This window comes from Macaca fascicularis, chromosome 16 (genome assembly GCF_037993035.2).
Source record: "Macaca fascicularis isolate 582-1 chromosome 16, T2T-MFA8v1.1".
Lineage (NCBI taxonomy): Eukaryota > Metazoa > Chordata > Mammalia > Primates > Cercopithecidae > Macaca > Macaca fascicularis.
The window spans coordinates 15980185-16008092 of NC_088390.1; the positions used below are offsets into that span (position 1 = coordinate 15980185).

Genomic DNA, 27908 nt, shown 5'->3' on the forward strand with positions numbered 1-27908 from the left:
TGCTGCTGGGGAGAAGCCTGGGGTGACAAGGATGACCAAGGGCCCTGCAGGCAGTGGGGATGGCTCTACCACCCCACCTCAAGCCTCAGCCAGCTCTCAGAGGAGTCGGCCTTCAGCCCTCAGCCTCCTCCCAGCCACTGCAAAAACCAGGACATGAGGTGCCTGACTGTCCTCCCCCACTGTCCTGCCTGCCCCAACTCCATCTCCGTCCTCCACCCTCTATGGTGCTGACTGAGCCAGCGGGAAGCAGAGTCTCTGGAGGGCCACGCAGAGCCTTGGGGACTGACCAAGGGCCCCCACTGAAGGGTCCCAGGTGGGCCACAGTTCCCTGCCCACCCCATCTCCCATGGGATACTTTAGTGGGTGTAGGTATGCAAGATATTGTTGGGGGGTGCAGGGTGAATAATTTCAATGTACATTATCATGTATTATCTTACTGTGTAAATGCTTCTAAGAATAGTTAAGTAACTTAAGGTTTGCATGCTACTCAAAATATAGCTTTAAATGCTAATAAAAAAAATGTAGGCAAACGAAAAGTCTCTTGCTGTGGTCCAGGGAATCTCGATCTTTCTTGCAGCTTTGAGCTGGAGCTGCCCTCTCCTTCCTGTCCACTGCACACCCCCACAACACACACACATATGCACGCACACACCTGCACACACACACACACACTGTGCGTCATGCCCTCACTAAGGAGGCATGGAAGGGAATGTGTGTCTGTAAGGAAATGAAGACGGCTCAAGCCCCTGGTTCCCTGGGTGTTTGCACAGGCGCCCTCCCTGCAGACCATTCTTTGGTCTCTTTCTCTCTCTTAGTGAGAGAGAAGCAGAGCCCCAGCAGGTACCCGGCTGCTTAGGGCCCAACCCAAGGTCACAAGCTTCCTTGGGAGCCTGGTGAGATGGCGGCACCACAGAGCCTCCCAAACCGAGGGGCAGCATTCGGTGGAGCCTTGAGCCCAGGAAGGTGATAGACAGGACGTCTCGGTTCATTAGACACAACCACAATGCAGTGAGGAAGGGCAGCCGCCTAAGGTTTTATTCTCCAGGAGGAGGGGCTCTCGGGGGCTGTGAGCAGGAGGCACGAGGACTTTATTGCACATGTGGTTAGGTGATGGCAACCTACAGCTGCACTGGGAACTGGGACCCAGAGTGCCACGACCTCCTGCTCTGTCTCTCTCTTCCTCTCTGCCTCCTCTGTCTTTCTCTTCATCTCTCTTTTTTTCCTCTCTCTCTCTCCATCTCTTTCCCTCCTCCTCTTCCTCCTTGCCCCTGTTCCGGCACTTAGGACCCTCTCTTGGGTGTGTCCGCACACAATGCCAAGGCTGCCATCTATCAGGGCACCCTCACAGGATGCCTCCACCTTCCATCACCCACAGGGTTGAGGGTCCCAGGTATGACCGCGCTCTCCTGGGTGGGCGTGCTGTGCTCAGGGAAGCAGAAGCTGCAGGTCTCCCCTGGCTCAGGAGACGTGCCCCAGGGCTGCTGGCTTTCATCTCGTGATCTGCAGAGGCGAGAGTGGAGGGTGTGGGCTAGGCCTGGCCCTGGACTGGGGTATGGGAGACGGTGTGAGCAGCCATACTCTACCCTGACCCAGGAACTAAGGGCAATCACCAGGCTAGGGTCATCAGGGGGACCCAGGCGGGTGTCAGTGTCCCTCACTTGCTGACCAGAACCTGCGCTGTGGCAGGGGTGGGCAGGCAAATCTTGGCTCTCACTTCTGCCCAGTCCCAAGCCTGCCATGCCCACCAAGGAGACACTTCCTCCAGGGCTTAGCTCTGATGGCCCCGCATCCTGAGAACCCCTGACCCAGGCAAGCCCGAAGGCTGGCACCCCACACCCACCCTTCCCAGGTGCCACTCTGCTAGGTATCTGCCTGCCAAGATGTCTTAATCTGATTTTATCAAGCCACAGCGAATAACAGGGATGAGCCCCGTGCCTCTCCACCTAGAAGCAGCGGCAGTGACAGGACCGAGGGATGGCACGAGTCTTGTCACCCAAGCAGCGAGAAGGGCAAGGACCCCAGTTTCATGCACTCACCATGGGAAGACTTGGCCAGACTTTGACAGGGACTTGAGTGGGACTGGCAGGAGCAGGGATCCCCCCTCTTCTTGAGGAAGCAGGCCACTGTCACCAGGAAGCGGCAAAGGACGGTGCACAGGCAGAGCCCCAGCGTGCTGTAGACCAGATCCAGCTGATCTGAACTCAACATCAGCCCTGGAAGAGCTGCAAGACAGCGTGAGACCCCTCCCTGCAGTGCCTTCTCCTCTTCCCCTCCTTAGGCTCAAGCAATCCACATCCCCCCAACCCACCCTGCTGCGGGCCCGTCTGGCTCCTGGAGAGGCTGGGCTCCTTCCTGACCCTGAGGCTGGCTGGGATGCTGTCTGGGTCCTAGAGGAAGTTGATCCCTCCCCCATCCTGGTGGCAACTTCCCAAGGCCTCGAAGCTGGACAACGTGAGCTGGTCCAGGATTAATAGGTCCAGGATTAATCTGTTACAAATCTGATGAATCTCTCACTGGCCCTGGGTTTTGAACTCACATTGCAAGCAGAAGGCTCACATTGCAGTTACCAGAGAGTGGGTTCGTTCCACGATGGGGGTCACCCATGCTTGCAGCAGATGCTTAAGATCTGAGCACTGGAGACACAGGCCCTAGAAAGACAGAGAGACTTCCTGCATGGAGCTTACTGTCTGGGGGAGCCGACCACCTGACCACCCCATGGGGAAACAGACCGTCACAGTGGGACAATAGCCTGCAGGAGGGGTGCACAGAACCCTGGCAGCTCATCCCGGGGAAGGTGCTCTAGTCTGGGAAAACACTTCTTAGAGAAAGGGGCCTGTTTTGTTTTTACTTTTTCATCATAGGAAGAGCACACAGTTTAAGTGTTCAACTTGATGAACTTTTACCCATGGGTGCACTCAGGCTCAGCCCCCAGACCAGGCTGGACAAGACCAAGTTCATGCCCAGACCCTAGGGGCCTCCCTTGTCCGCTCCCATCCAATACTTCCCCCGAGACGTAACCACTCTTCTCAGCCCTTTTACTATAGATTATTTCTGCTTCTTTTTGCCTTTTATAGAGGCACGCAGAAGGTGCTCTTTTGAGTCTGGTTTCTTCACTCAACAATGACATCTGTGAGATCCTCTCATATTGTTGCATGTGTTCGGAGGTCATTCTTTTTCATTGCTGAATACACTGTCATTTGTTGACATGTTCTGTTTATGAATATTTAGGTTGTGCTAGGCAGTGATAGTTTTGACTGAGTAGAAGTTACCTTGCTATGCAGAGGCAGAGAGGATAGGGAGGAACATTTGAGAAGGCAGGAACAACATGCACAAAGGCTTTTGGCAGGAGGGAGCCTGCCCAGGGCCCTGAGGGCTGGTGTGGCTTCCTGGTACCCCGCTTCTAGGCAGCTGTGTTCTGAGCACCTGCTGCCCTGGCCTAGTGTGTGGCCCTCCACACCCATTTATCGGGGGAAATTCAGCCCCTGATATTTAAACATTGGTTCTTTTCTATTTCCCTAAGTGTTGGCCTTAGGGCCAACTGAGAAATAAAGGGAAAGAGTACAAAAGAGAGAAATTTTAAGCTGAGTGTCTGGGGGAGACATCACATGTCGGCAGGTTCCCTGATGCCCCCTAAGCTGCAAAACGAGCAAGTTTTTATTAGTGATTTTCAAAGGGGAGGGAGTGTACGAACAGGATGTGGGTCACAGAGATCACATGCTTCACAAGGTAATAAAATATTACAAGGCAAATGGAGGCAGGGCGAGATCACAGGACCAGGGTGAAATTAAAATTGCTGATAAAGTTTTGGGCACGCATTGTCATTGATAACATCTCATCAGGAGACAAGGTTTGAGAGCAGACAACCAGTCTGACTAAAATTTACTAGGCGGGAATTTCCTCATCCTAATAGACTTGGGAGCACTACGGGAGACCAGGGCTTATTTCATCACTTATCTGAAACTGTAAAAGACAGACATTCCCAGAGCGATCATTTTAGAGACCTTCCCCTAGGAATGCATTCCCTTTCTCAGGGCTGTTCCTTGCTGAGAAAAAGAATTCAGTGATATTTCTCCTATTTGCTTTTGAAAGAAGAGAAATATGGTGCTGTTCCACCTGGCTCTCAGGCAGCCAGACCTAATGGTTATCTCCCTTGTTCCTTGAACATCACTGTTATGCTGTTCTTTTTTCAAGGTGCCCAGATTTCGTATTGTTTAAACACACATGCTTTACGAACAATTTGTGCAGTTAACGCAATCATCATGGGGTCCTGAGGCGAAATACATCCTCAATTTACGAAGATGATGGGATTAAGAGATTAAAGTAAAGACAGGCATAGGAAATCACAAGCGTAATGATTGGGGAAGTGACAGATGTCCATGAAACCTTCACAATTTATGTTCAGAGACTGCAGTAAAGACAGGTGTAAGAAATTATAAAAGTATTAATTTGGGGCCAGGTGCGGTGGCTCAAGCCTGTAATTCCAGCACTTTGGGAGGCCAAGATGGGCAGATCACGAGGTCAGGAGATCGAGACCATCCTGGCTAACACGGTGAAACCCCATCTCTGCTAAAAAATACAAAAAACTAGCCGGGCGAGGTGGCGGGCGCCTGTAGTCCCAGCTACTCGGGAGGCTGAGGCAGGAGAATGGCGTAAACCCAGGAGGCGGAGCTTGCAGTGAGCTGAGATCCAGCCATTGCACTCCAGCCTGGGCGACAGAGAGAGACACCGTCTCAAAAACAAAAACAAACAAACAAAAAAAAGTATTAATTTGGGGAACTAGTAAATGTCCATGAAATCTTCACAAATTATGTTATTCTGCCATGGCTTCAGCCGGTCCCTCCATTCAGGGTCCCTGACTTCCCACAACACCCATTCCCACCTCCTCCTCCTGTGCCTTCCTGTCCTGCAGGGGCTGGGAAACTGAAGGGGAGTGATGTGGCCACAGAAGAAACACAGGAAACCACCGGCAGCTGGAAGCAGTGAGAAATGGAATTCCCCCTAGGCCCTTTGTAGGAAGTGGGGCCCTGCCAACACCCTGATTGCAGATTTTTCACCTCTAGAACTGTGAGAAAATTAATTTCTATCGTTTTAAGCCACCAAGTTTTTGGTCATTTGTCACAGATCCACAGTAAACTCATATGTGTCTCACGCATTAGTAAGCAGCATGGTATTCTGGATCTACTGGAACGGTCTTGCAATGAGTTCATATAAGAATTACTAAAGGCAGCCGGGCGCGGTGGCTCAAGCCTGTAATCCCAGCACTTTGGGAGGCCGAGACGGGCGGATCATGAGGTCAGGAGATCGAGACCATCCTGGCTAACACGGTGAAACCCCGTCTCTACTAAAAATACAAGAAAATTAGCCAGGCGAGGTGGCGGGCGCCTGTAGTCCCAGCTACTCGGGAGGCTGAGGCAGGAGAATGGCGTGAACCCGGGGGAGCGGAGCTTGCAGTGAGCCGAGATTGCGCCACTGCACTCCAGCCTGGGGCACAGAGCAAGACTCCGCGTCAAAAAAAAAAAAAAAAAAAAAAAAAAAGAATTACTAAAGGCAATTGGTGAAATTAAACATCTTTCCAGCCTGCTGGCCACGGTGAGGAGAGACAGCTTTTTACTGGTGTTTGCCAGTCCTTGTTCAAATTTCTGCCCTTAACCTCTAAATTCACAGAGCACAGAGAAGCATTTGCTTGTCTATTTCACTCATGAAGCCAGCGTTCCAGCTTGAAGGCCTGTTAGACTGCAGACAGATTGGCACTGGGATACAAAAAGGAAACATCCACATTTCCGGTGGTAGACAGTTCAAAGCGTAGTTGGGATGTAGAGAATCAAAGCAGAGAGTACAATGCAGTGATAAAGAATATCAGCTGCGGTTGGGCGCGGTGGCTCAAGCCTGTAATCCCAGCACTTTGGGAGGCCGAGACGGGCGGATCACGAGGTCAGGAGATCAAGACCATCCTGCCTAACCTGGTGAAACCCTGTCTCTACTAAAAAATACAAAAAACTAGCCAGGCGAGGTGGCGGGTGCCTGTAGTCCCAGCTACTCGGGAGGCTGACGCAGGAGAATGGCATAAACCTGCGAGGCAGAGCTTGCACTGAGCTGAGATCCGGCCACCGCACTCCAGCCTGGGGGACAGAGCAAGACTCCGTCTCAAAAAAAAAAAAAAAAAAAAAAAGAATATCAGCCGGGCAGAGTGGCTCACACCTGTAATCCCAGGACTTCGGGAGGCTGAAGTGGGCAGAGGTCAGGAGTTCAAGACCAGCCTGGCCAACATGGCAAAACCCCATCTCTACTAAAAATACAAAAATTATCTGGGAGTGGTGGCAGGTGCCTGTAATCCCAGCTACTTGGAAGGCTGAGGCAGGAGAATCAGTTGAACCTGGGAGGCAGAGGTTGCAGTGAACTGAAAAGATCATGCCACTACACTTCAGCCTGGGTGACACAATGGGACTCCATTAAGAAAGAGAGAAAGAAAGAAAGAGAAAGAAGGAAGGAAGGAACGAAGGAAGGAAGGAAGGAATGAAGGAAGGAAGGAAGGAAGGGAGGAAATCATAGAGTTATGCCCAGAGTCTAGTCTAGTGCAAAGCAGAATATCTAGTATAATACAGGAGTAGTACAGGAGGTCTTCCTGGAAGAAGTGGCAGCTGAGCTGAGTTCTGAAGATTGAGTAGGCGTTTGCCAGGTCTATTGGCATGCTTTTAGCTGCTAGTAACAGACAATTACAATCACTCCCAATGTTCCCTCCAAATCATTGCCACTATTTTGGAGTTTTCTTCCAGATACATGTGTGTGTATGTGTATCTCATAAGTTTAAAAAGTTTTAGAATAGGCCGGGTGCAGTGGCTCACGCCTGTAATCCCAGTAATCTGGGAGGCCGTGGAGGTTGGATCACCTGAGGTCAGGAGTTCGAGACCAGCCTGACCAACATGGTGAAATCCTGTGTCTACTAAAAATGCAAAAATTAGCCAGGCATGGTGGCAGGTGCCTGTAATCTCAGCTACTCGGGAGGCTGAGGCAGGAGAATTGCTGGAACCTGGGAGGTTGCAGTGAGCCAAGATCACTCCATTGCACTACAAGCCCAGGTGACAACAGTTTGACACTCCATCTCAAAAAAAAAAAAATTAGAATAATCTTGTACATGTTATTAACTTTCATTTTACATTTAACTTTTTAAAAATGATTAAACTTTTCTCAGCATATTCTCATCATTAAATATTATTTAAAATATTATTTTAAGGTTAGATAGTATTTTATCATATAAATAATTCATATTTACTAGTCCCCTGTTGTTGAACATATATGTATTGTTGAACATTTATGTTCTTTCCAGTCTTTCAATATTGTAAATACTTTTTTTATCTCTCTCTTATTACTTATTTAGGAAAAATTCATAGATGTTGAATTACTGAGTCAGAGCATAAACATTTTAAAGACTTCTAATATATTCAGCCAGAATGCCCTTCAGAAATATTACACCAATTTGTTCCAGCAGTCATGAGAACATGCACTTGCATGAGCTCTTGCCAACACTTGATATTACACCGTTATTGCATTCCAATCTGTTAATCATTTCTTTTTCTTTCTTTTTACTCTTTTTGCTTGGAAATATCTTCCCTAGCCCAAGATCAAATAAACAATAACTTTTCTCATTTAAAAAAATAATTATTTAATCAGTCTAGAATTTTGGTTTTTGATATAAGAATCATGATGATTTTATGATATTCTGCCCGCCAACCAGAGCAGTGCTGGAGAGGTGCAGAGATGGCTTCCTGTTTCCTGTTTCCTGTTTCCTCCAAGTTCTGGGTCTGTGATTTAGGGATCTGCTGGTGAGAGAGGTTCAAAACATCTTCCTACCTTATTTCATGGACTGTCATTGTTTCAAGAAGCAAATTACACCATCAGCTCCAGGAAGATTTTTGTCCACTGCTTCATCTGTCTTAAGATCAGTCCATTGCAACCTGATTCTGCATTCTGCCATCCGATGGGCTTAGTGCTGGGTCATGTGAGAAGTTTCTATCTTTGTCTGTGTTCTAAATTTGCAGGTATTTTATTTAAAGTATGGAAGCAATTTGATTAGAAGTTACTAGCCAGGCTTTGCATTAGGTTTTAATATCTTGTAGAATAGGATTACTTTCTCTTTTTTTGCTTTAAAATTCCTCATTACTCTTTTGCATAATGTTTAATCTCCCTTGTGGCCCTTTTTGAAGTTCTTCCCCAGTCCCTCATCTGTCTCTCTGGTATTTTGATTGGCATTTGCATTATATGTATTAATGAGAGGTAATTTGGCATTTAAGAAATGTCTTATTTTTTCCTGATCATAAAATTATTTGTTCTTTATAGAAGATTTAGAATATACAGAAAAGTATAAAAAAGAAAAGTATTACCTTTAATCTCACCACTTAAAGGAAAAAAAGTGCAAACATTTTGCTGTATTTCCTTTCAGACTTTTTCTTAGTTTATACATGTTTGAGCATGCATAAAACTTGCATTGATATGATTATGATATTTCATCTTCCTATCCAGAAGAATAGAGTATGTCTTTCCACATTCCATTACAAAGAACCAGTTGGACACATTCATTTATTCCACTGTTAATCTGTTTTTATTAATTCTTGTATCCTACATTTTGTACATTTCTTTGATTTCTCACTAGTTTCTTGAGTAAAATTCTTTGTTCATTTCACTTTCTTGATTGATAATGAAAGCATTTAAAGATACGAATTTGACCTTTCTTGTAGCTTTGGCTAAATAGAGACAATAAAATCTAGAAACTTCTGAAATAAATTAAACCTAATTTAGAGAAAAAAGGAAAGTGCGCATTTTCTGTAGAGTACAAGGCACAACATATATATTTAAAATTAGGCTGTTATTAATATTATAAAATCAAGTTATTATTCATATATTCCATATCTTATTGCATGCTACCTAGAATGATCAAATATTAACAGCAGGACAAAAAAGTCCTCACTAGTAATTTTAGGTGAGAGTTTGAGGTAAAGATGAGGGCATGATATCACATAGGGTTTCTTTCATATCTATCAAGACCCTAGGTCTGTGATTTTGTGCTTCCTTATATGCACAGAGACTGATTTGTAATTGCACTGAATCTGTAACATACTGATATTCCTGCCCTTTTACATTACCATAGAAAAAGCAAAACCCAGACCTCCTAATCAAACTGATAGATTATTGTATCTCTACCTCAGAATATCGACGAATCCACCAGCAACCATGATGATATGCTTTGACTCTGTGTTCCCACCCAAATCTCATCTCAAATTGTAATCCCCATGTGTCAAAGGAGGAAACTGGTGGGAAGTGACTGCATCATGGGGGCAGTTTCGCCTATGCTGTTCTTGTGACAGTGAGCGACTTCTCACAAGATCTGTTGGTTTTACAAGTGGCAGTTTCCCCGGCTTTTCCCTCTCCTCACGCCTTGTGAAGAAGTTGCTGCTTCCCGATTGCCTTCCACCATGATTGTAAGTTTCCTGAGGCCTCCCCAGCCATGTGGAACTGTAAGTCAATTAAACCTCTTTTGTTTATAAATTACCCAGTCTCAGTTATTCTTTATAGCAGTGTGAAAATGGACCAATACAGGAAATTGGTACCAAGAGTTTGGGGCACTGCTATAAAGATACTGGAAAATGTGGAAGCAACTTTGGAACTGGGTAATGGGCAGAGGTTGGAACAGTTTGGAGGGCTCAGAAAAAGACAGGAAGATGTGGGAACATTTGGAGCTTCCTAGAGACTTGTTGAATGGTTTTGACCAAAATGCTGATAGTGATGTGGACAATTCCGTGTGCATTTTGTTGGGAGGTAGGGTCCTAAATTATTCATTCATTCTTCCTTCGTTTCATTCATTATGCGAGCAGTCTCCTAAGTAGGCACTCTGAGTAATAAACTCCATCAGACGTAGTTTCTATCATCAAAAAATATCGTCTTTGGTAGGGAAGAAAGTAAATAAACCTTAATATAGCTCTTGGACAAGCAGCCCTTGAATAAGTGGTCAAATAAATTTGTTGCAAATAAATACTTTCAGTCATTGTGTTTTAAGAATTATCATTTGTATGCATCGAGGAGAACTTCTACAGCTATTTGTGTTCAAAAAGATTTTTTCTTTGTATTTCGAATAATTTTGGCCTAAAATTTGTATTTTCAGGCATTCATATCCATTCTACTTAATTGGCATTGTTGTCATCAATTGCCGTCTCTTCCAACTCTGAGGAAATTGTCGTAAAGGGAATTGTTCAGAAATAGTGTTTCCGAGCACTTGTTCACATATTTGTCTGGATCACATCTATCTGTTCTCTCAATGGCTTTCTTTCGTCCCACCTAAATGTTCCAAGGCAAGGGTTGTGTCATTATTTGTATCTCTAGTGCTACTGCTTTTGACACATAGTCAAGGCTTCTCAACAGAAGTGTATCCAATTGGAATTTTTTCGCACCCCGAAAGAGCCAATTCCTTCACTAACGCAGACAAAAGGGGCGGGGGTGCTCAGGCGCTGAGGATTCTGGGCACTGTAGTTCCGACGCTCCGGCTGCGCAGGCGCAATGCCCTGCCTGGAGGCCGGCCCCGCCGAACCGCCGCCATTGCTGGAAGCGTTCCCGCCCTGCTCTGCGAGTGCCCTCAGTTGTCCTCAGTTCTGCCGCCAGGTACTCGTTGTCCCGGGCGCCTGGCCTCGGTTGCCCGCCGCCCCTCCCTTGGCGCTTGGCTCCCGGCGGCGTCTGGGGCGTGGCCGTTCCCTCTATAGCCCCAGACCCTGAGCGGACCCGCCCACCCCTGAGAGGCGATTGGGGCTGGGCCTCCTTCTCGAGTGTGGGTTCAGTCACCAGCCGGCCCCCTTCATAGGTCGGGCCCCGTGCCCTCTGAGGCCTGTTAACCCGGGTCCGAACCCGGGAACCTCCTCCCTGGCGGGCCTGGCGGCGCTGGGGTTAAAAAGAACCGGGTGCGGGGCGTGAGCTGGGATTCGAGTAGGACGGGCGGGCCCCTGACCCGACCTTTCCTGTCTTCCCAGCCCCGCGCCTTGCTGGCCCTGAGGAGGGCATACCCAGAGTGGGTAGAGGAGAGCAGTTAGAGAAAGAGGGCGAGGTTGGCAGGAGCATGTCCATGCCGGGTCTGGCTTCTGAACTGGCAGGGATGAAACTAGGTTTCACATCGGGGGACCAGCGCTACTCAGTAACCGAGGCAGCTTTTCCTGAAATGTAGCATTTCAAATACTGTAATCACCTTTTAATCACTTATCACTCCCTGTCATGACAATGGTGTTATTGCATTGATTGGGAAATGCTGGACTGGTGCATGGCACTGAGATTCTTAGCAAAAACATGGACCCTTCATTATTTCTAAATAACTACACTGGCCAAGGAAGCAAAACAAGTAAAGTTTCTCCTTCAGTCTCTGGATACTTTTGCAATAGCTGAAAAGACAGAGCTTGTAAATATCTAGGGAAATTATAACTGGGGAATATTGGCCTAGATATCTTCTGCATAGTGACAAAGGGGATAGTAGAAATATATAATGTGGTTACTCTCATGTACTAATAGCTGATTCATTGTGCTCAAGTGACTTGCCTGTAGTCACAGTTCTACAGTAGCCAAACCAGGGTTAGAACCTGGGGCTGTGACCAGCCGCTCTGGGATTTTATTCCTATTCCAGACTCCTATGTATATGTAGATACTTCTTCTTGTCTACTTGGAAAGTACAGAAAAGCAGAAAGAAGGGTAAACATCACAGCCCCAGGTGTCAGAGGTCTCAGTAGAGTTTTGGCTTACTCGCAGTCTTTTTTTCTATGCATTATATTTACACAATTGAGATCAAGCTGAATATATTAAATGTTAAATATTGTTCATTCTGATTATAAAATAAAACAAGGTGTTTATTGCAGTTTGGTTGTTAAACATATGTTACTAGCATAATTTATATGAAGTATTGTCACGGAGGTTATTAATATTTACAAGTATTTTTTAAATGACTCAGCTCACTCTTGATAAATGTTAAAGATGCAGAAAACTGTTACTCTAGACCTGAGGAATTGCAAATGCCTTATGTTGCTCTTCGTACGTCTGCTTTAGTGTTCGGGGGCTTGGGGGTGTGCAGTATTCTTGGCTCGTTTTTTTCTTTGCAACCTTGTAAAACTTGGAGGTCAGTGTATGGGCTGGTGAGGGAGGGTCAGTTTCCAAGCTCTCTGAAGTAATATGCAACATCATATATGCATGTGTATTATTCTGTGAACAAGGTCAGATTCTCAGATGGGTCCATACCCCCAAAAAAGTTAAGGTTTACTGGTATGCATAGACTGTGTAGTGGTGAGATCAGGGCTTTCAGGGTATCCATCCCCAGAATAATGTACATTATACCCATTAAGTAATTCCTTATTCTCCACCCACCTCCCACTCCTTCACCCTTCAGAATCCCTATTGTGTATCAGGACAGTATTTCTTAAAATACTACACTAAAACTAAAACATTATATAATTTAACATATTACATATTATATAATTAACATGTTAACATATTATATTAAACTAAATATTTCTTGAGGTGTACTTGTTCAAGTGATGTGTATTTCTGTGCCTCACATCTGGAGATCCTGATTTTGATCTTGGATGGAGCCAAATAATTTCTTTTTTAATAAGCATATCCAGTGAGTTTTTTGCATTCTCAGATTTGAGACCCCTCTAATTATACAGGGAGTGTTTTCATTAGAAAATGGGAGAGGAGTCATAATTTTCATTAGATTTGCAAAAGGCTCTATGACAGAAAAATCTAGAGAAACACTGGTATAAGGCAAAACCACTTACTGGTTTGTTACCTTGAGGCTTCAATACAGGAATCCCCTCAGACTATTCTTTCTTTACCTCTTTTATCTCCACACTGCACTGCTTTCCTCCCTCACCTTCTCATTGTTTCTCTTCCACCAAAACCTTTTCATTTTGCTTAAGAAAGCCCCAGTGTCATGAAAGAAACCACTCTACATTTTTAAGATACTCACTTTTTTTTTTTTTTTTTGAGACGGAGTCTCACTGTGTTGCCCAGGCTGGAGTACAGTGATGTAATCTCTGCTCACAGCAACCTCCATCCCAAGTTCAAGCAATTCTTGTGCCTCAGCCTCCCGAGTAGCTGGGACTACAGGTGTGCGCCACCACACCTGGCTGATTGTTTTGTATTTTTAGTAGGGACGGAGATTCACCATGTCAGCCAGGCTGGTCTCGAACTCCTGACCTCAGGTGCTCTGCCTGCCTCAACCTTCCAAAGTGCTGGGATGACAGGTGTGAACCACCATGCCCAGCCAAGATATTTACGTATTTTCTTGATTTAGCTAAACCCTAGTATCCTCCTTGAGTTAGTACATTAATCTGACAGTATAAGTTTTAGTATACCCATATCTATTTTATTATTTAATTTTTGTATCTCTAATATTCTTTGCATTCATGATAACCTTGCTTTATATATTAATATTGTTTTTCAAAGAATAATGGTTAAGTACTTCAAATACCTTTTTAGATGAGCTTCTGATTGTTAGACACTGTAAGGTTAGATTGAGTTCTGCTATGTTTATTGAGCAAAGCTACTGAACCTTATGAGAAGCAAGGTGCACATTCAGGGAAGGAGCAGATTCCACATGTTTAAGCATAACAAAGGCCCTAGCTGCAGGACCATATAATTGCTTATAACACTTTTTGCACAAGGTAGAGTTTCTCAAAAACTCAATACTTACTATGTCACTGCCCTTTTATTCATGAGGCTAATATTACCATCCTAGAAGAATTTATATTAACAATCTGTACTGTTTGATATCCTACATCAGGCACTCCTGGTTCATGAACCAAACTCAGCCTCAGCAAGGCCATACATACCATTAGCCAAAGGTAGAAAAGCAGTGCCCAAGCATCCCTGGAATAGATCTCTGTCACCCTGTTCCTCCATAGTATAAAACTTTTTTTAGGTATATACTTTTTTCAGCATAGAAAGACTACAGCTTAATGCTTTGTGCACTGAATTTCATGTCTCTTCTATTATTATTATTATTATACCTGCTTCCTTTTTATTTAAGTTTGCCTGATATAGAAAGGATAAAGATCTATTTGAATATCAGATTGGGAGGGGGTAAGTGAAGACTTCCAATATCATTTAAATTTTGAAGTTGTAGTGTTCTCTTTACACAAAACAGATCTCTGAAAATGTTAAGAAATTGACTCTTCGTGGGAAAGGCAAGAAAAGGAGATTCTTAGAATATGTAATTGTTAGATGAGTGAGTAATTATGGCAAAGAAAGATTGAAGTATTATTTTGTTGTACTTCACACAGCATGTTCATTCAGTGGAAAAGGTATGGGCTTTGGAATTAGATTGATTTGGAGTCATGTATTTGCATGGCCTTGGGTAGTTTAACTTTTCTAGACTCAGTTTCCTCATCTATGGAATGGGAATATTATTCCTATTAGGTTGATGTGAAAATAACATGAGAAAATATTTTAAAACCTCCTTGTACAATGGCTAGCCTGTTAGTTGTGACTATAGTTAACAGTGCTAAAATCTCGAACTCTACAGGAGCAAGGGTCTTTGTCCTTCACTGATCTTAAGGGTTACTCTTGTGCTTCCTTAGGGAGGCCATGCTCACTTCTATGTCAGGATTCCAACTTGGTAAGTCTGAAATTCCCCAGGCAGGATTGGTTTTCATGGCTTATTTCTCTTCCTTAGATATGTCTCTGCAAGACTCCACTCTTTCCAGAGAGGGGAAACCAGAGGCAGAGATTATGGCTGCTGTGTTTTTTTCAGTTGGACCTCTGGTAAGTTGGGATTCCCTGTTTTTGACCTACTCTCTTGGTTTGAGAGCATGTTTACTTTTCCCGAAGGCTTGTGACTTCTCTACTTCCCCGACACCGCTTCTGGGAACTCAACTAAATAGACCCATGAAAATTGAGTTCACAGTAAAGGCAGTAAACTATGGGAGGATTCACTATACTTACTTAACCAAATATCAGGACACATGATCTTTCAGAAAATATCTGAGCTGTCATTAGTTATGACAGGCATCTTTAATTTTGATATTAAATTTGTATTGTTCCCAGGAAACTTCAGTTATTTATGGGACAGCAGAATGGAATATTTTTCAATTGGAAAATTTTATTTAGGAAATTTTGGGGAAAATATATGTACACAAACACATACCCCAGCCCTGATTTATAGGAGCCATTGCCCTTGTGCCACGTCAGTGATCTCTTTTCTACCCATTAAGAAGTGATCAGATTTAATAGATTACATTGAGAGAATATGTTTAAGACAGTGCTTGGCTGTAGGGAATTTACAGTTTCATTGAGGTAAAATGTACAAAAGTAATAATTATATTATTTAGGTGAATAGTAGTTGCTTATCAGTATGATAAAGATGATAAGTACTATGAAAAGAAAGAAATGGGACGATAGTGTGGGCTAAACTGGTCATAGAAAGTTCATGAGGATAGTTAGATTTAAGCTGGTACTGAATTACAAATGGGATTTTAATTGTCATAAAGTATTTGTGAAGATAGTTCAGGTGAGAAAGGGGTTGAAGGGCAAGGCTTCAGAGGCAGAGAACAGGGGGTGAGCTTGTGATTCAAGTTGGAAAGTTGTGACAGATAGGGCTGGAAATTAGATAGTTGAGATGAATCTTTTAATGTTTCCCTGAAGGCATTGAAATGTGTGTGTGTGTTTGAGTGTCCTTGGGATTAGTATTAATGTGATAAAAGCTGTGCTTTAGCAGTGACTTTTTAAAATAGATTCCGAAGAAAGAGAATACCAACAAAAATAATTTGTTACAGTAATGATCTGTAATAACCTGTGATTCTGGTCTTTTATTCTTTGTAGCCAGAACATGTGACATGTAAATAGTCCTTAAAATATACCCTTGAAAAGATAAATAAAACCAAAATGTTGCCCTTGATCACTGGGTACAACCGTATTTGTCTAGTCATGTATGACTGGATCAACCCGTCTCTATCAGAGATTGAAGATTCACATCATCATTAATTTTCTGGAATCTGAATATTTGTGCATTTTTAGGCAAGAAGTTGTTGAGGGAGAGTTAGTCTGACATTTTTTCATAATGATCTTTAAATATGTAGTTTTATTATCCATAATTTTTTAAAATGGCACAAAATCTGAAATGGATAACTATTACTAGAAGATAAAGTAAAATATCATTTCATTTATAAAATCAGGCCCTCATGGGCTGGGTGTGGTGGCTCATGCCTGCAATCCTAGCACTTTGGGAGGCTGAGGTCGGCAGAGTGTCTGAGCCCAGGAGTTCAAGACCAGCCTGGGCAACATGGCGAAACTCTGTCTCTACAAAAAAGAGTACAAAAAATTAGCCTGCATGGTGGTGCATGCCTGTAGTCCCAGCTACTCAGGGGGCTGAGACAGGAGAATCACTTGAACCTGGGAGACAGAGGTTGCAGTGAGCCAAGATCGCCCCACTGCACTCCAGCCTAGGTAGTGACAGAGTGAGACTCTGTCTCAAAAATAAATAAATAAATAAATAAATAAATAAATAAATAAATAAATAAAATAAAATAAATTAGGCCCTCATGGAGATACAGTTTCTAAGTTTTGGAAGGAAACAATGTTATGAGAGGTTGCTGAAATATTTCCTGAGTGACTGCTGAGCCATATCCCCCCACCAAACACTATAATGATTTTTCAGTTGTAGAAAACAGATAGTAGGTTTTGAATATTATTCTTGAGCAAGATAAATACTTTCTGAGAAATAGATTTCATCCCAATATGAAAAAGCAGACTTACATAGTGTCTGAAGGCCCTTTATTGTAAGTTTATTTTTGTTTCGATAGGTTCTTTGTTAAAAGCAGTTATATCTTTGTCAATCTTACATGTGTTTGTCATTGTCCCAAACAAAGTGAAAGATTATGATTGCATGTTACAATGGGACTTTGATTTCAGCCCTAAGTTAAACAGCAGACGAGGTCATCCCATATACACTGCATCCACAGTGGATTGGTGGTGCTCGTTGAGGCTCTGCTGTGGGTCATAGGCAGCCTATCACTGAGTGATCTTATCCTGTATCCCATCAGAACCCTGAAGTTACCCAGCCAGATGAAGATCTTCACCTTCAGGCAGAAGAAACAAAATTGGTAAAGGTAATACCTACCGTTGTACATATAATGAATACAGAGAAAATGCCTATTTTACTGCCTCTGATTCTCAATGTTACCAGTTAATTGCGAGTTCACAATGATTATTTGATTGGTATGGTAGCCCCAGGGCTAGTGGCATCAATTTAACAGATTTCATTTCTCTCAGAGGTGACAGCCCTAATCTAGCCAGACAGTCACATCATGATTACTAATGGTAAAATATTCTATCACCACATAGTCTGATGCTTGTGCTGCATTGTAAGACCCAATGCTGTGCCAGTAAAAAATACCAAGAGTACATCAACATTGTGGAAATAGTGTTAAGATGAGTTTAAATTGGTTTAGATATTTTATTTCATTTTATTGATTAAGGCTTTCTTATTTGTGAATACTGAATCCACTTGATTTTTCCAGAAAAAGTAAAAATCAGAAATTTGTTGTGATGAGAAAAATATCCAAAACTTAGAAATAAATAAAAGATAAATGTAGGCCGTTTCAGAGTCATATTAGACCATTGTATTAACAAGCCTGTCTAAGGGTTATCTGACATAGCAGGGGAGGGTTATGTTGTTTGACTTACCATTTACTGTTAATTAATATTTAGATCCTAAAAGATACTAACTTGTACAAGATTGAAACGTTGCAATTATTTTTGCTAGGATAAAAGATAATCCCCAAAGTTATGGTATTACTGTCCTGTAGGACATTAATCGGGTTTGTATCTAATTTTGCAGTCTTATTCCAGCATTCTTTTTTCTATTATCTGTATATCGGTTTCTTGCATCTCCTTTAAACTTGTCTTGTCTAGCTGCTGATCCCTCATTAATGACTTAAGTAAATCTTTGACAAGTATTCACTATGCTTTTAGAAGAATTATGTTTTTAAATTTTTTAAGATTATCCTTTGAAGGTTGGTTTTATTCCAGAGATGTTTTATGTAAAATGTGGTTTTTACTTTTGCTTCTCTGAGAAAATACATTCTGAGATTCAGTTTTATACATAATATTTTTGAAATGATTTTTCAATTTTTTTAACATGATAACTTAGATTCTTAAAAACTTAAGGTAGAAATATTCATAGTTTTAGACTTTGAACCATGAACCTTAGGAAAATGCCATACTTTTTGGCATGGTGTACAATTCGTATGATTTATTTTTGTTCTGACAGGGCGTCCCTGGTAGAAGATTAATTCTGTCTGGCTCTTCCCTAAATTCTGCATCCTTTTTTTTTAATACATACTGAACATAGCTTAGTTTAATTTTACTTTGAATAGAACCAATGATTAGAACCAATGAATCAATAGAATCAATGAATCAATAGAATCAATAATTTTACTTTGAATAGAACCAATGAACTATCAATAAGTTATTAATTTAATTTAATTGGTTTTTTATTTGCTTGATTTTCTTATAACTATTGTTGACATTTTCTTTTTTTTTTTTTTTCCCCCTTGAGATGAAGTCTCGCTCTGTCACCCAGGCTGGAGTGCAGTGGTACAATCTCAGCTGGAGTGCAGTGGCACAATCTCAGCTCACTGCAACCTTTGCCTCCCAGGTACAAGCGATTCTCCTGCCTCAGCCTCCCAAGTAGCCGGGATTATAGGCACCTACTACCACGCCCAGCTAATTTTTTTATTTTCAGTAGAGATGGAGTTTCACCATGTTGGCCAGGCTGGTCTTGAACTCCTGACCTCAGGTGACCTGCCTGCCTCAGCCTCCCACAGTGCTGGGTTACAGACATGAGCCACCATGCCCGGCTGACATTTTCAATTAGTGTTTTTGTTTGTTTGTTTGTTTATTTGTAGCATGGTCCTTTAAAAGAAGAACTTTCAGTGCTAAATGTCTTTTATTTTACAGGTACATGTTTTTTAGTGCAAACGTCTAACAAAGAAACTATAGAAGATTGATGAAGAACTCTTATTGCATGATTATTATAATCAGACCCAAAAGGAACACATCAAGACAAAGAGTCTTGATATTTTCTGACATACGTAAGATTAAGACACTTACATGCTAGTGAAGTCACAAACTAAAACCAGTGAGGTCATGGACAGTGAGTATCATAGTGCCAGTGTGCATGTTGTAACTTTTGGTGAACAACTTAATTTCCCAACAACAAACAACTAGATAAGCATAACCTCAAGATGAACAGGAGATAATAAGAAGCCTTTAAAAACCTCCCAGTAGCTGGGACTAGGCACCCACCACCATGTCCGGCTAATTTTTGTATTTTTAGTATAGACAGGGTTTCACCATGTTGGCCAAGCTGGTCTTCCAACTCCTGACCTCAAGTGATCCACCCACCTCAGCCTCCCAAAGTGCTGGGATTACGGGCATGAGCCATGGCACCTGACTGGGTTATCATATAATCTTGATGAAGGAGGGAATTCTGATGAAATTTCAGTGAGATCAGGGATGTGATAGACTTAAAGCAAAACAGGCTCTGTATAAAAGAGTCAATGCCATGTCCAGACTGCATAATGGACCTGGGATCCTATTTCCTTGGAAAATACAAAGTTAAATGTAAAATTACATATTCAGAAACCGCTCATGTGAAAGTCTGCATCTGAGTTGCAGATAACTGCTTCTCAGCATCAAAGTCACTTTCGTTCTTTCTGATATGATTTCAGACTACACAATTTCTGACAGCCTATGACTTTAAAAGACGAGGTGTAATAATGAGTAAGAAAGCAGTAGTTGCTCAAAACGGGTAATTATGACATTTTACAGCTGCAGAATGACCTTAGAAGAAATATTGTTTGCTGTTAACTTTTCAATGGGTTTTATCTGTGTCTATTCTAGCTTGAGGTGTGGAAGGGCAGAATTTTGCTTTCTCAGTATAAGCTAATTTTTACTTTCTCGAGCTCCATCAAAAAGAAACTTTTACATCAGTCTGGCTTAATGTTATTTTCTCAGTGTCTTTGAGGTAAAGAATATGAGGCTTATGATTTCTGGTTTCCATTGTATGCATCAGTGTGTTATCTTAGAATCAACAATTTCCGGGTATTATGTATTAGGTTTCCAATTTTGTCTAAATTATGAATAGAGTTGGTCTGGGATGGTGCAATTGAAATAAATGGGTATTCTTTTAGCTCCCTAGGAACTTTTTGCAATAAAAATAAAACTTTAGTTATAGTAATAGTTTCTTCAGTTTAACAAAGTTCAGTTTCTGAATAAAGGATACTTAAGTGAATTTACTTTCACCAAGATCAGAATGCCCTCAACATTCTTAGAAGTTGTTTTAGTCTGTTTGTTGCCATATAAAAGAATACCCAAGGGTGGGTAATTTATAAAGAAAAGGGTTTATTTGGCTCACAGTCCTGCAGTTTGTATAAGAAGCATACTGCCAGTATCTGCATCTTGTGAGGGCCTCAGGCTGCTTGCATTCACAGTGAAAAGGAAAGAGCGCCAGAGTGTGTAGAGACCACATAGCAAGAGTGGGAGAGAGAAGGGGCCATGCTCTTTTTTTTTGTTTTTCTGAGACAGAGTCTCACTTTGTCGCCCAGGCTGAAGTGCAGTGGTGCGATCTTGGCTCACTGCAAGCTCCCCCTCCTGGGTTCACGCCATTCTCCTGCCTCAGCCTCCCGAGTAGCTGGGACTACAGGTGCCCGCCACCATGCCCGGCTAATTTTTTTGTATTTTTAGTAGAGACAGGGTTTCACTGTGTTAGCCAGGATGGTCTTGATCTCCTGACCGCGTGATCTGCCCACCTCAGCCTCCCAAAGTGCTGGGATTATAGACGTGAGCCACAGTGCCCGGCCCATGCTCTTTTTAACAGCCAGCTCTCATGGGAACTATTAATCATAGAGGGAGAACTCACTCATTACCATGAGGATGGCACCAAGCCATTCATGAGGGACCCAGCCCCATGACACAGACACCTCCCATTAGGCCCCATCTCCAACATGGGGATCAGTTTTGAACATGAGGTTTGGGGGGAATGCATCAAAACTATTGCAGCAGTTTTATGTTTCAAAGCTTAATTCACACTTCCACATTCTACAATCAATATTTCATTCGTTCTTCATGCCACACAAACCTCTGATTTTTTATGATTATTTATTTACCTGATTTTCCCCTGGGAGAGAAGAAAAAGATTGTCTTTCTGGCAGTATTTTTTTTTCCTGTGCACCATTTAATAAGAAAAGAGAGGAATGTACATTTTCTGGGATACTTTGGACTTCAATAAAACACCTACGATAGTCACTACAATCCTATCAAACTAAGCAGATAGCATTTAGAACACTGAATAGAAACTTTCTCTCTCTCACAGTTTGAAAGGAGGCAAGGAGCCTCAATGTTGTTCTTTTAAAAATACACAGTGCCAATTGGTAGGTGCTGGAAATGGAGCCTAGCAATGGAGCCACTCCAGGCATATATACTCCTTTGTGAGGGGAACGTGCAGTGAACCTGGTTTAGCAAATTTACCATCCCACCCAAGAGCCAATGGGAGCAGCCCTTCTGGAAGACCAGTAAGGTCAGTAGCACAAGACCAGGCCCCCGAAGGGTGCTTGGCATTGCTGTATTCTGAGGCCTTACAAGAGATAACACATACCTGTCAATTCTCTGTGAATTTCCACCTCCATCTCATAAGTGAATTATTTTTTTTAAAGAGTGGCAGAAATAACTCCCCATGACATGCTTTTCAAATACTGGTGGGTCAGTGGAATTGGCATCTGTACAGAGGGCCCTTATTATTATTTGGGGAACACGGCAGCAGGGAAAGATCTGATTCAACACTTGCATTATCCAGACCGCTGTACTTTAGGGCACTCTTGATCTTGAAGCTATTTTCTTTCTTTCTTTTTTTTTCTTTGTTATAGTTTAAGTTCCAGGGTACATGTGCACAACGTGCAGGTTTGTTACATATGTATACTTGTGCCATGTTGGTGTACTGTATCCATTAACTCGTCATTTACATTAGTTATATCTCCTAATGCTATCCCTCCCCCACCCCACCTCCCCCAACTCCATGACAGGCCCCAGTGTGTGATGTTCCCCACCCTGTGTCCATGTGTTCTCATTGTTCAATTCCCACCTATGAGTGAGAACATGGAGTTTTTTTTTTTTTTTTTTTTTTTTTGTCCTTGCGATAGTTTGCTGAGAATGATGCTTTCCAGCTTCATACATGTCCCTACAAAGGACATGAACTCATCCTTTTTTATGGCTGCATAGTATTCCATGGTGTATATGTGCCACATTTTCTTAATCCAATCTATCATTGATGGACATTTGGGTTGGTTCCAAGTCTTTACTATTGTGAATAGTGCTGCAATAAACATACGTGTGCATGTGTCTTTATAGCAGCATGATTTATAATCCTTTGGGTATATACCCAGTCATGGGATGGCTGGGTCAAATGGTATTTCTAGTTCTAGATGCTTGAGGAATCGCCACACAGTCTTCCATAATGGTTGAACTAGTTTACAGTCCCACCAACAGTGTAAAAGTGTTCCTGTTTTTCCACATCCTCCCCAGCACCCGTTGTTTCCTGACTTTTTAATGATTGCCATTCTAACTGGTGTTAGATGGTATCTCATTGTGGTTTTGATTTGCATTTCTCTGATGGCCAGTGATGATGAGCATTTTTTCACGTGTCTCTTTGCTGCATAAATGTCTTCTTTTGAGAAGTGTCTGTTCATATCCTTTGCCCACTTTTTGATGGGGTTGTTTTTTGGGGCTTTTTTTCTGTTTGTTTTTTTGAGACGGAATCTCGCTTTGTTGCCCAGGCTGGAGTACAGTGACACCATCTCAGCTTACTGCAAGCTCCGCCTCCTGGGTTCACGCCGTTCTCCTGTCTCAGCCTCCCGAGTAGCTGGGAGTACAGGCGCCCGCCACCACACCTGGCTAAATTTTTTGTATTTTTAGTAGAGACGGAGTTTCACCGTGTTAGCCAGGATGGTCTCGATCTCCTGACCTCGTGATCCGCCCGCCTTGGCCTCCCAAACTGCTGGGATTACAGGTGTGAGCCACTGTGCCCGGCCGTTTGTTTTTTTCTTGTAAGTTTGAGTTCTTTGTAGATTCTGGATATTAGCCCTTTGTCAGATGAATAGATTGCAAAAATTTTCTCCCATTCTGTAGGTTGTCTGTTCACTCTGATGGTAGTTTCTTTTGCTGTGCAGAAGCTCTTTAGTTTAATTAGATCCCAATTGTCTATTTTGGCTTTTGTTGCCATTGCTTTTCGTGTTTGAGACATGAAGTCCTTGCCCATGCCTGTGTCCTGAATGGTATTGCCTAGGTTTTCTTCTAGGGTCTTTATGGTTTTAGTTCTAACATTTAAGTCTTTAATCCATCTTGAATTAATTTTTGTGTAAGATGTAAGGAAGGGATCCAGTTTCAGCTTTCTACATATGGCTAGCCAGTTTTCCCAGCACCGTTTATTTATTTATTTATTTATTTATTTATTTATTTATTTTTGAGACGAAGTCTCGCTCTGTCGCCCAGGCTGGAGTGCAGTGGCCAGATCTCAGCTCACTGCAAGCTCTGCCTCCCGGGTTTACGCCATTCTCCTGCCTCAGCCTCCCGAGTAGCTGGGACTACAGGCGCCCGCCACCTCGCCTGGCTAGTTTTTTGTATTTTTTTTTTAGTAGAGATGGGGTTTCTTCGCCCAGCACCATTTATTAAATAGGGAATCCTTTCCCCATTTTTTGTCAGGTTTGTCAAAGATCAGATGGCTGTAGATGTGTGGTATTATTTCCGAGGGCTCTGTTCTGTTCTCTTGGTCTATATATCTGTTTTGGTACCAGTACCATGCTGTTTTGGTTACTGTAGCCTTGTAGTATAGTTTGAAGTCAGGTAGCGTGATGCCTCCAGCTTTGTTCTTTTTGCTTAGGATTGTCTTGGCAATGCGGGCTCTTTTTGGGTTCTGTATGAACTTTAAAGTATTTTAAAGTTTTTTCCAATTCTGTGAAGAAAGTCATTGGTAGCTTAACGGGGATGGCATTGAATCTATAAGTTGCCTTGGGCAGTATGACCATTTTCATGATATTGGTTCTTCCTATCCATGAGCATGGAATGTTCTTCCATTTGTTTGTGTCCTCTTTTATTTCACTGAGCAGTGGTTTGTAGTTCTCCTTGAAGAGGTCCTTCACATCCCTTGTAAGTTAGATTCCTAGGTATTTTATTCCTTTGAAGCAATTGTGAATGGGAATTCACTCATGATTTGGCTCTCTGTTTGTCTATTATTGGTGTATAAGAATGCTTGTGATTTTTGCACATTGATTTTGTATCCTGAGACTGCTGAAGCTGCTTATCAGCTTAAGGAGATTTTGGGCTGAGATGATGGGGTTTTCTAAATATACAATCATGTAATCTGCAAACAGGGACAATTTGACTTCCTCTTTTCCTGTTTGAATACCCTTTATTTCTTTCTCTTGCCTGATTGCCCTGGCCAGAACTTCCAACACTATGTTGAATAGGAGTGGTGAGAGAGGACATCCTTGTCTTGTGCCAGTTTTCAAAGGGAGTGCTTCTAGTTTTTGCCCATTCAGAATGATATTGACTGTGGGTTTGTCATAAATAGGTCTTATTATTTTGAGATATGTCCCATCAATACCTAATTTATTGAGAGTTTTTAGCATGAAGGGCTGTTGAATTTTGTCAGAGGCCTTTTCTGCATCTATTGAGACAATCATGTGGTCATGTGGTTTTTGTCTTTGGTTCTGTTTTTATTATGGATTACATGTATTGATTTGCATATGTTGAACCAGCCTTGCATCCCAGGGATGAAGCCCACTTGATCATTCTGGATAAGCTTTTTGATGTGCTGCTGGATTCGGTTTGCCAGTATTTTATTGAGGATTTTTGCATCGATGTTCATCAGGGATATTGGTCTAAAATTCTCTTTTTTTGTTGTGTCTCTGCCAGGCTTTAGTATCAGGATGATGTTGGCCTCATAAAATGACTTAGGGAGGATTCCCTCTTTTTCTATTGATTGGAATAGTTTCAGAAGGAATGGTACCAGCTCCTCCTTGTACCTCTGGTAGAATTTGGCTGTGAATCTGTCTGGTCCTGTACTTTTTTTGGTTGGTAGGCTATTATTGCCTCAATTTCAGAGCCTGTTATTAGTCTATTCAGGGATTCAGCTTCTTCCTGGTTTAGTCTTGGGAGGGTGTATATGTCCAGGAGTTTATCCATTTATTCTCAATTTTCTAGTTTATTTGCATAGAGGTGCTTATAGTATTCTCTGATGGCAGTTTGTATTTCTGTGGGATCGGTGGTGATATCCCCTCTATCAGTTTTTATTGCATCTATTTGATTCTCCTCTCTTTTCTTCTTTATTAATCTTGCTAGCAGTCTATCAATTTTGTTGATCTTTTCAAAAAACCAGCTCCTGGATTCATTGATCTTTTGAAGGGTTTTTTGTATCTCTATCTCCTTCAGTTCTGCTCTGATCTTCATCATTTCTTGCCTTCTGCTAGCTTTTGAATGTATTTGCTCTTGCTTATCTAGTTGTTTTAATTGTGATGTTAGGGTGTCAATTTTAGATCTTTTCTGCTTTCTCTTGTGGGTATATTGTGCTATAAATTTCCCTCTACACACTGTTTTAAATGTGTCCCAGAGATTCTGGTATGTTGTGTCTTTGTTCTCATTGGTTTCAAAGAACGTCTTTATTTCTGCCTTCATTTCGTTATGTACCCAGTAGTCATTCAGGAGCAGGTTGTTCAGTTTCCATGTAGTTGAGCGGTTTTGAGTGAGTTTCTTAATCCTGCATTCTAGTTTGATTGCACTGTGGTCTGAGAGACAGTTTGTTATAATTTCTATTCTTTTACATTTGCTGAGGAGTGTTTTACTTCCAACTATGTGGTCAATTTTGGAATAAGTGCGATGTGGTGCTAAGAAGAATGTATATTCTGTTGATTTGGGGTGGAGAGTTCTGTAGATGTCTATTGGGTCTGCTTGGTGCAGAGCTGAGTTCAACTCCTGAATATCCTTTTTAACTTTCTGTCTCATTGATCTGTCTAATGTTGACAGTGGGGTGTTAAAGTCTCCCATTATTATTGTGTGGGAGTCTAAGTCTCTTTGTAGGTCTCTAAGGACTTGCTTTATGAATCTGGGTGCTCCTGTATTGGGTGCATATATATTTCGGATAATTAGCTCTTCTTATTGAATTGATCCCTTTACCATTATGTAATGGCCTTCTTTGTCTCTTTTGATCTTTGTTGGTTTAAAGTCTGTTTTATCAGAAACTAGGATTGCAACCCCTGCCTTTTTTTGTTTTCCATTTGCTTGGTAGATCTTCTTCCATCCCTTTATTTTGAGCCTATGTGTGTCTCTGCACGTGAGATGGGTCTCCTGAATACAGCACACTGATGGGTCTTGATCTTTATCAATTTGCCAGTCTGTGTCTTTTAATTGGAGCATTTAGCCCATTTACATTTGAGGTTAATATTGTTATGTGTGAATTTGATCCTGTCATTATGATGTTAGTTGGTTGTTTTGCTCGTTAGTTGATGCAGTTTCTTCCTAGCATCTATAGTCTTTACAGTTTGGCATCTTTTTCAGTGGCTGGTACCAGTTGTTCCTTTCCATGTTTAGTACTTTCTTCAGGAGCTCTTGTAGAGCAGGCCTGGTGCTGACAAAATCTTTCAGCATTTGCTTGTCTGTAATGGATTTTATTTCTCCTTCATTTACGAAGCTTAGTTTGGCTGGATATGAAATTCTGGGTTGAAAATTCTTTTCTTTAAGAATGTCGAATATTGGCCCCCACTCTCTTCTGGCTTGTAGAGTTTCTGCCGAGAGATCCGCTGTTAATCTGATGGGCTTCCCTTTGTGGGTAACCTGACCTTTCTCTCTGACTGCCCTTAACATTTTTTAGTTCATTTCAACTTTGGTGAATCTGACAATTATGTGTCTTGGAGTTGCTCTTCTCGAGGAGTATCTTTGTGACGTTCTCTGTATTTCCTGAATTTGAATGTTGGCCTTCCTTGCTAGGTTGGGGAAATTCTCCTAGATAATATCCTGCAGAATGTTTTCCAATTTGGTTAAATTCTCCCCATTACTTTCAGGTACACCAATCAGACGTAGATTTGATCTTTTCACATAGTCCCATATTTCTTAGAGGCTTTGTTCATTTCTTTTTACTCTTTTTTCTCTAAACTTCTTGCTTCATTTCATTCATTTCATCATCAATCACTGATATCCTTTCTTCCACTTGATCGAATCGGCAAGTGAAGCTTGTGCATTCGTCACATAGTTCTCGTGCCATGGTTTTCAGCTCCATCAGGTCATTTAAGGACTTCTCTACACTAGTTATTCTAGTTAGCCTTTCGTCTAATCTTTTTTCAAGGTTTTTAGCTTCTTTGCGATGGGTTCAAACTTCCTTCTTTAGCTTGGAGAAGCTTGATCTTCTGAAGCCTTCTTGCAGCTCGTCAAAGTCATTCTCTATCCAGCTTTGTTCCGTTGCTGGCAAGGAGCTGTGTTCCTTTGGAGGGGGAGAGGCGCTCTGATTTTTAGAATTTTCAACTTTTCTGCTTTGTTTTTTTCCCCATCTTTGTGGTTTTATCTACCTTTGGTCTTTGATGATGGTGATGTACAGATGGGATTTTGGTGTGGATGTCCTTTCTGTTTGTTAGTTTTCCTTCCAACAGTCAGGACCCTCAGCTGCAGGTCTATTGGAGTTTGCTGGAAGTGCACTCCAGACCCTGTTTGCATGGGTATCAGGCAGCGGAGGCTGCAGAACAGCAAATATGCTAAACAGCAGATGTTGCTGCGTGATCATTCCTCTGGAAGCTTCATCTCAGAGGGGTACCCGGCCGTGGGGGGTGTCAGTCTGCCCCTACTGGGGGTTG

At 42.2% G+C, this 27908-nt stretch overlaps 2 protein-coding genes across 6 annotated transcripts in view; one reads left to right on the forward strand and one right to left on the reverse strand.

Annotated features, from left to right (window-relative positions):
• Positions 1-1006: 1006 nt before the first annotated feature.
• On the reverse strand, positions 1007-7949 carry LOC102146965 (tumor necrosis factor receptor superfamily member 13B-like). Of its 3 annotated transcripts, none has more exons than XR_010582299.2 (4): positions 7849-7949; positions 2537-2648; positions 2037-2222; positions 1007-1500 (listed from the first exon to the last, which is right to left on the reverse strand). XR_010582299.2 is itself a non-coding variant. In XM_065532814.2 (4 exons), exons 2-4 carry the CDS (start codon positions 2602-2604, stop codon positions 1343-1345), a joined length of 381 nt encoding a protein of 126 aa, XP_065388886.1. In that variant the 5' UTR covers positions 2605-2648; positions 7849-7949; the 3' UTR covers positions 1007-1342. The 3 variants fall into 3 exon arrangements, 1 of the variants encoding a protein (XP_065388886.1); XM_065532814.2 differs by having other exon boundaries at positions 2568-2648; XR_012425302.1 differs by lacking the exon at positions 2537-2648.
• A 2610-nt stretch (positions 7950-10559) lies between these two features.
• Positions 10560-27908, forward strand: part of ZNF624 (zinc finger protein 624) — a 42845-nt gene continuing 25496 nt past the window's right edge. The window contains exons 1-4 of one of the 3 annotated variants that reach the window (XM_065532815.1): positions 10560-10647; positions 14693-14781; positions 17058-17123; positions 18575-18673. In XM_065532815.1, coding sequence (XP_065388887.1) covers positions 14695-14781; positions 17058-17123; positions 18575-18673 — 252 coding nt within the window. In that variant the 5' untranslated portion in view covers positions 10560-10647; positions 14693-14694. Of the gene's footprint in view, positions 10648-14692; positions 14782-17057; positions 17124-18574; positions 18674-18975; positions 19172-27908 lie in introns of those variants that run through there. The other 2 variants (XM_074018632.1, XM_065532816.1) reach the window with 2 other exon arrangements.

Bases quoted from the DNA above. Each gene is read 5' to 3' on its own strand.
- LOC102146965 (XM_065532814.2), bottom strand. From the start codon at position 2,604: ATGGGTGACCCCCATCGTGGAACGAACCCACTCTCTG. The intron at 2,223-2,567 runs GTAACTGCAATG...GCTGTCTTGCAG, and splicing joins TGGAACGAACCCACTCTCTG to CTCTTCCAGGGCTGATGTTG. The intron at 1,501-2,036 runs GTGAGTGCATGA...TCGCCTCTGCAG, and splicing joins TCTGGCCAAGTCTTCCCATG to ATCACGAGATGAAAGCCAGC.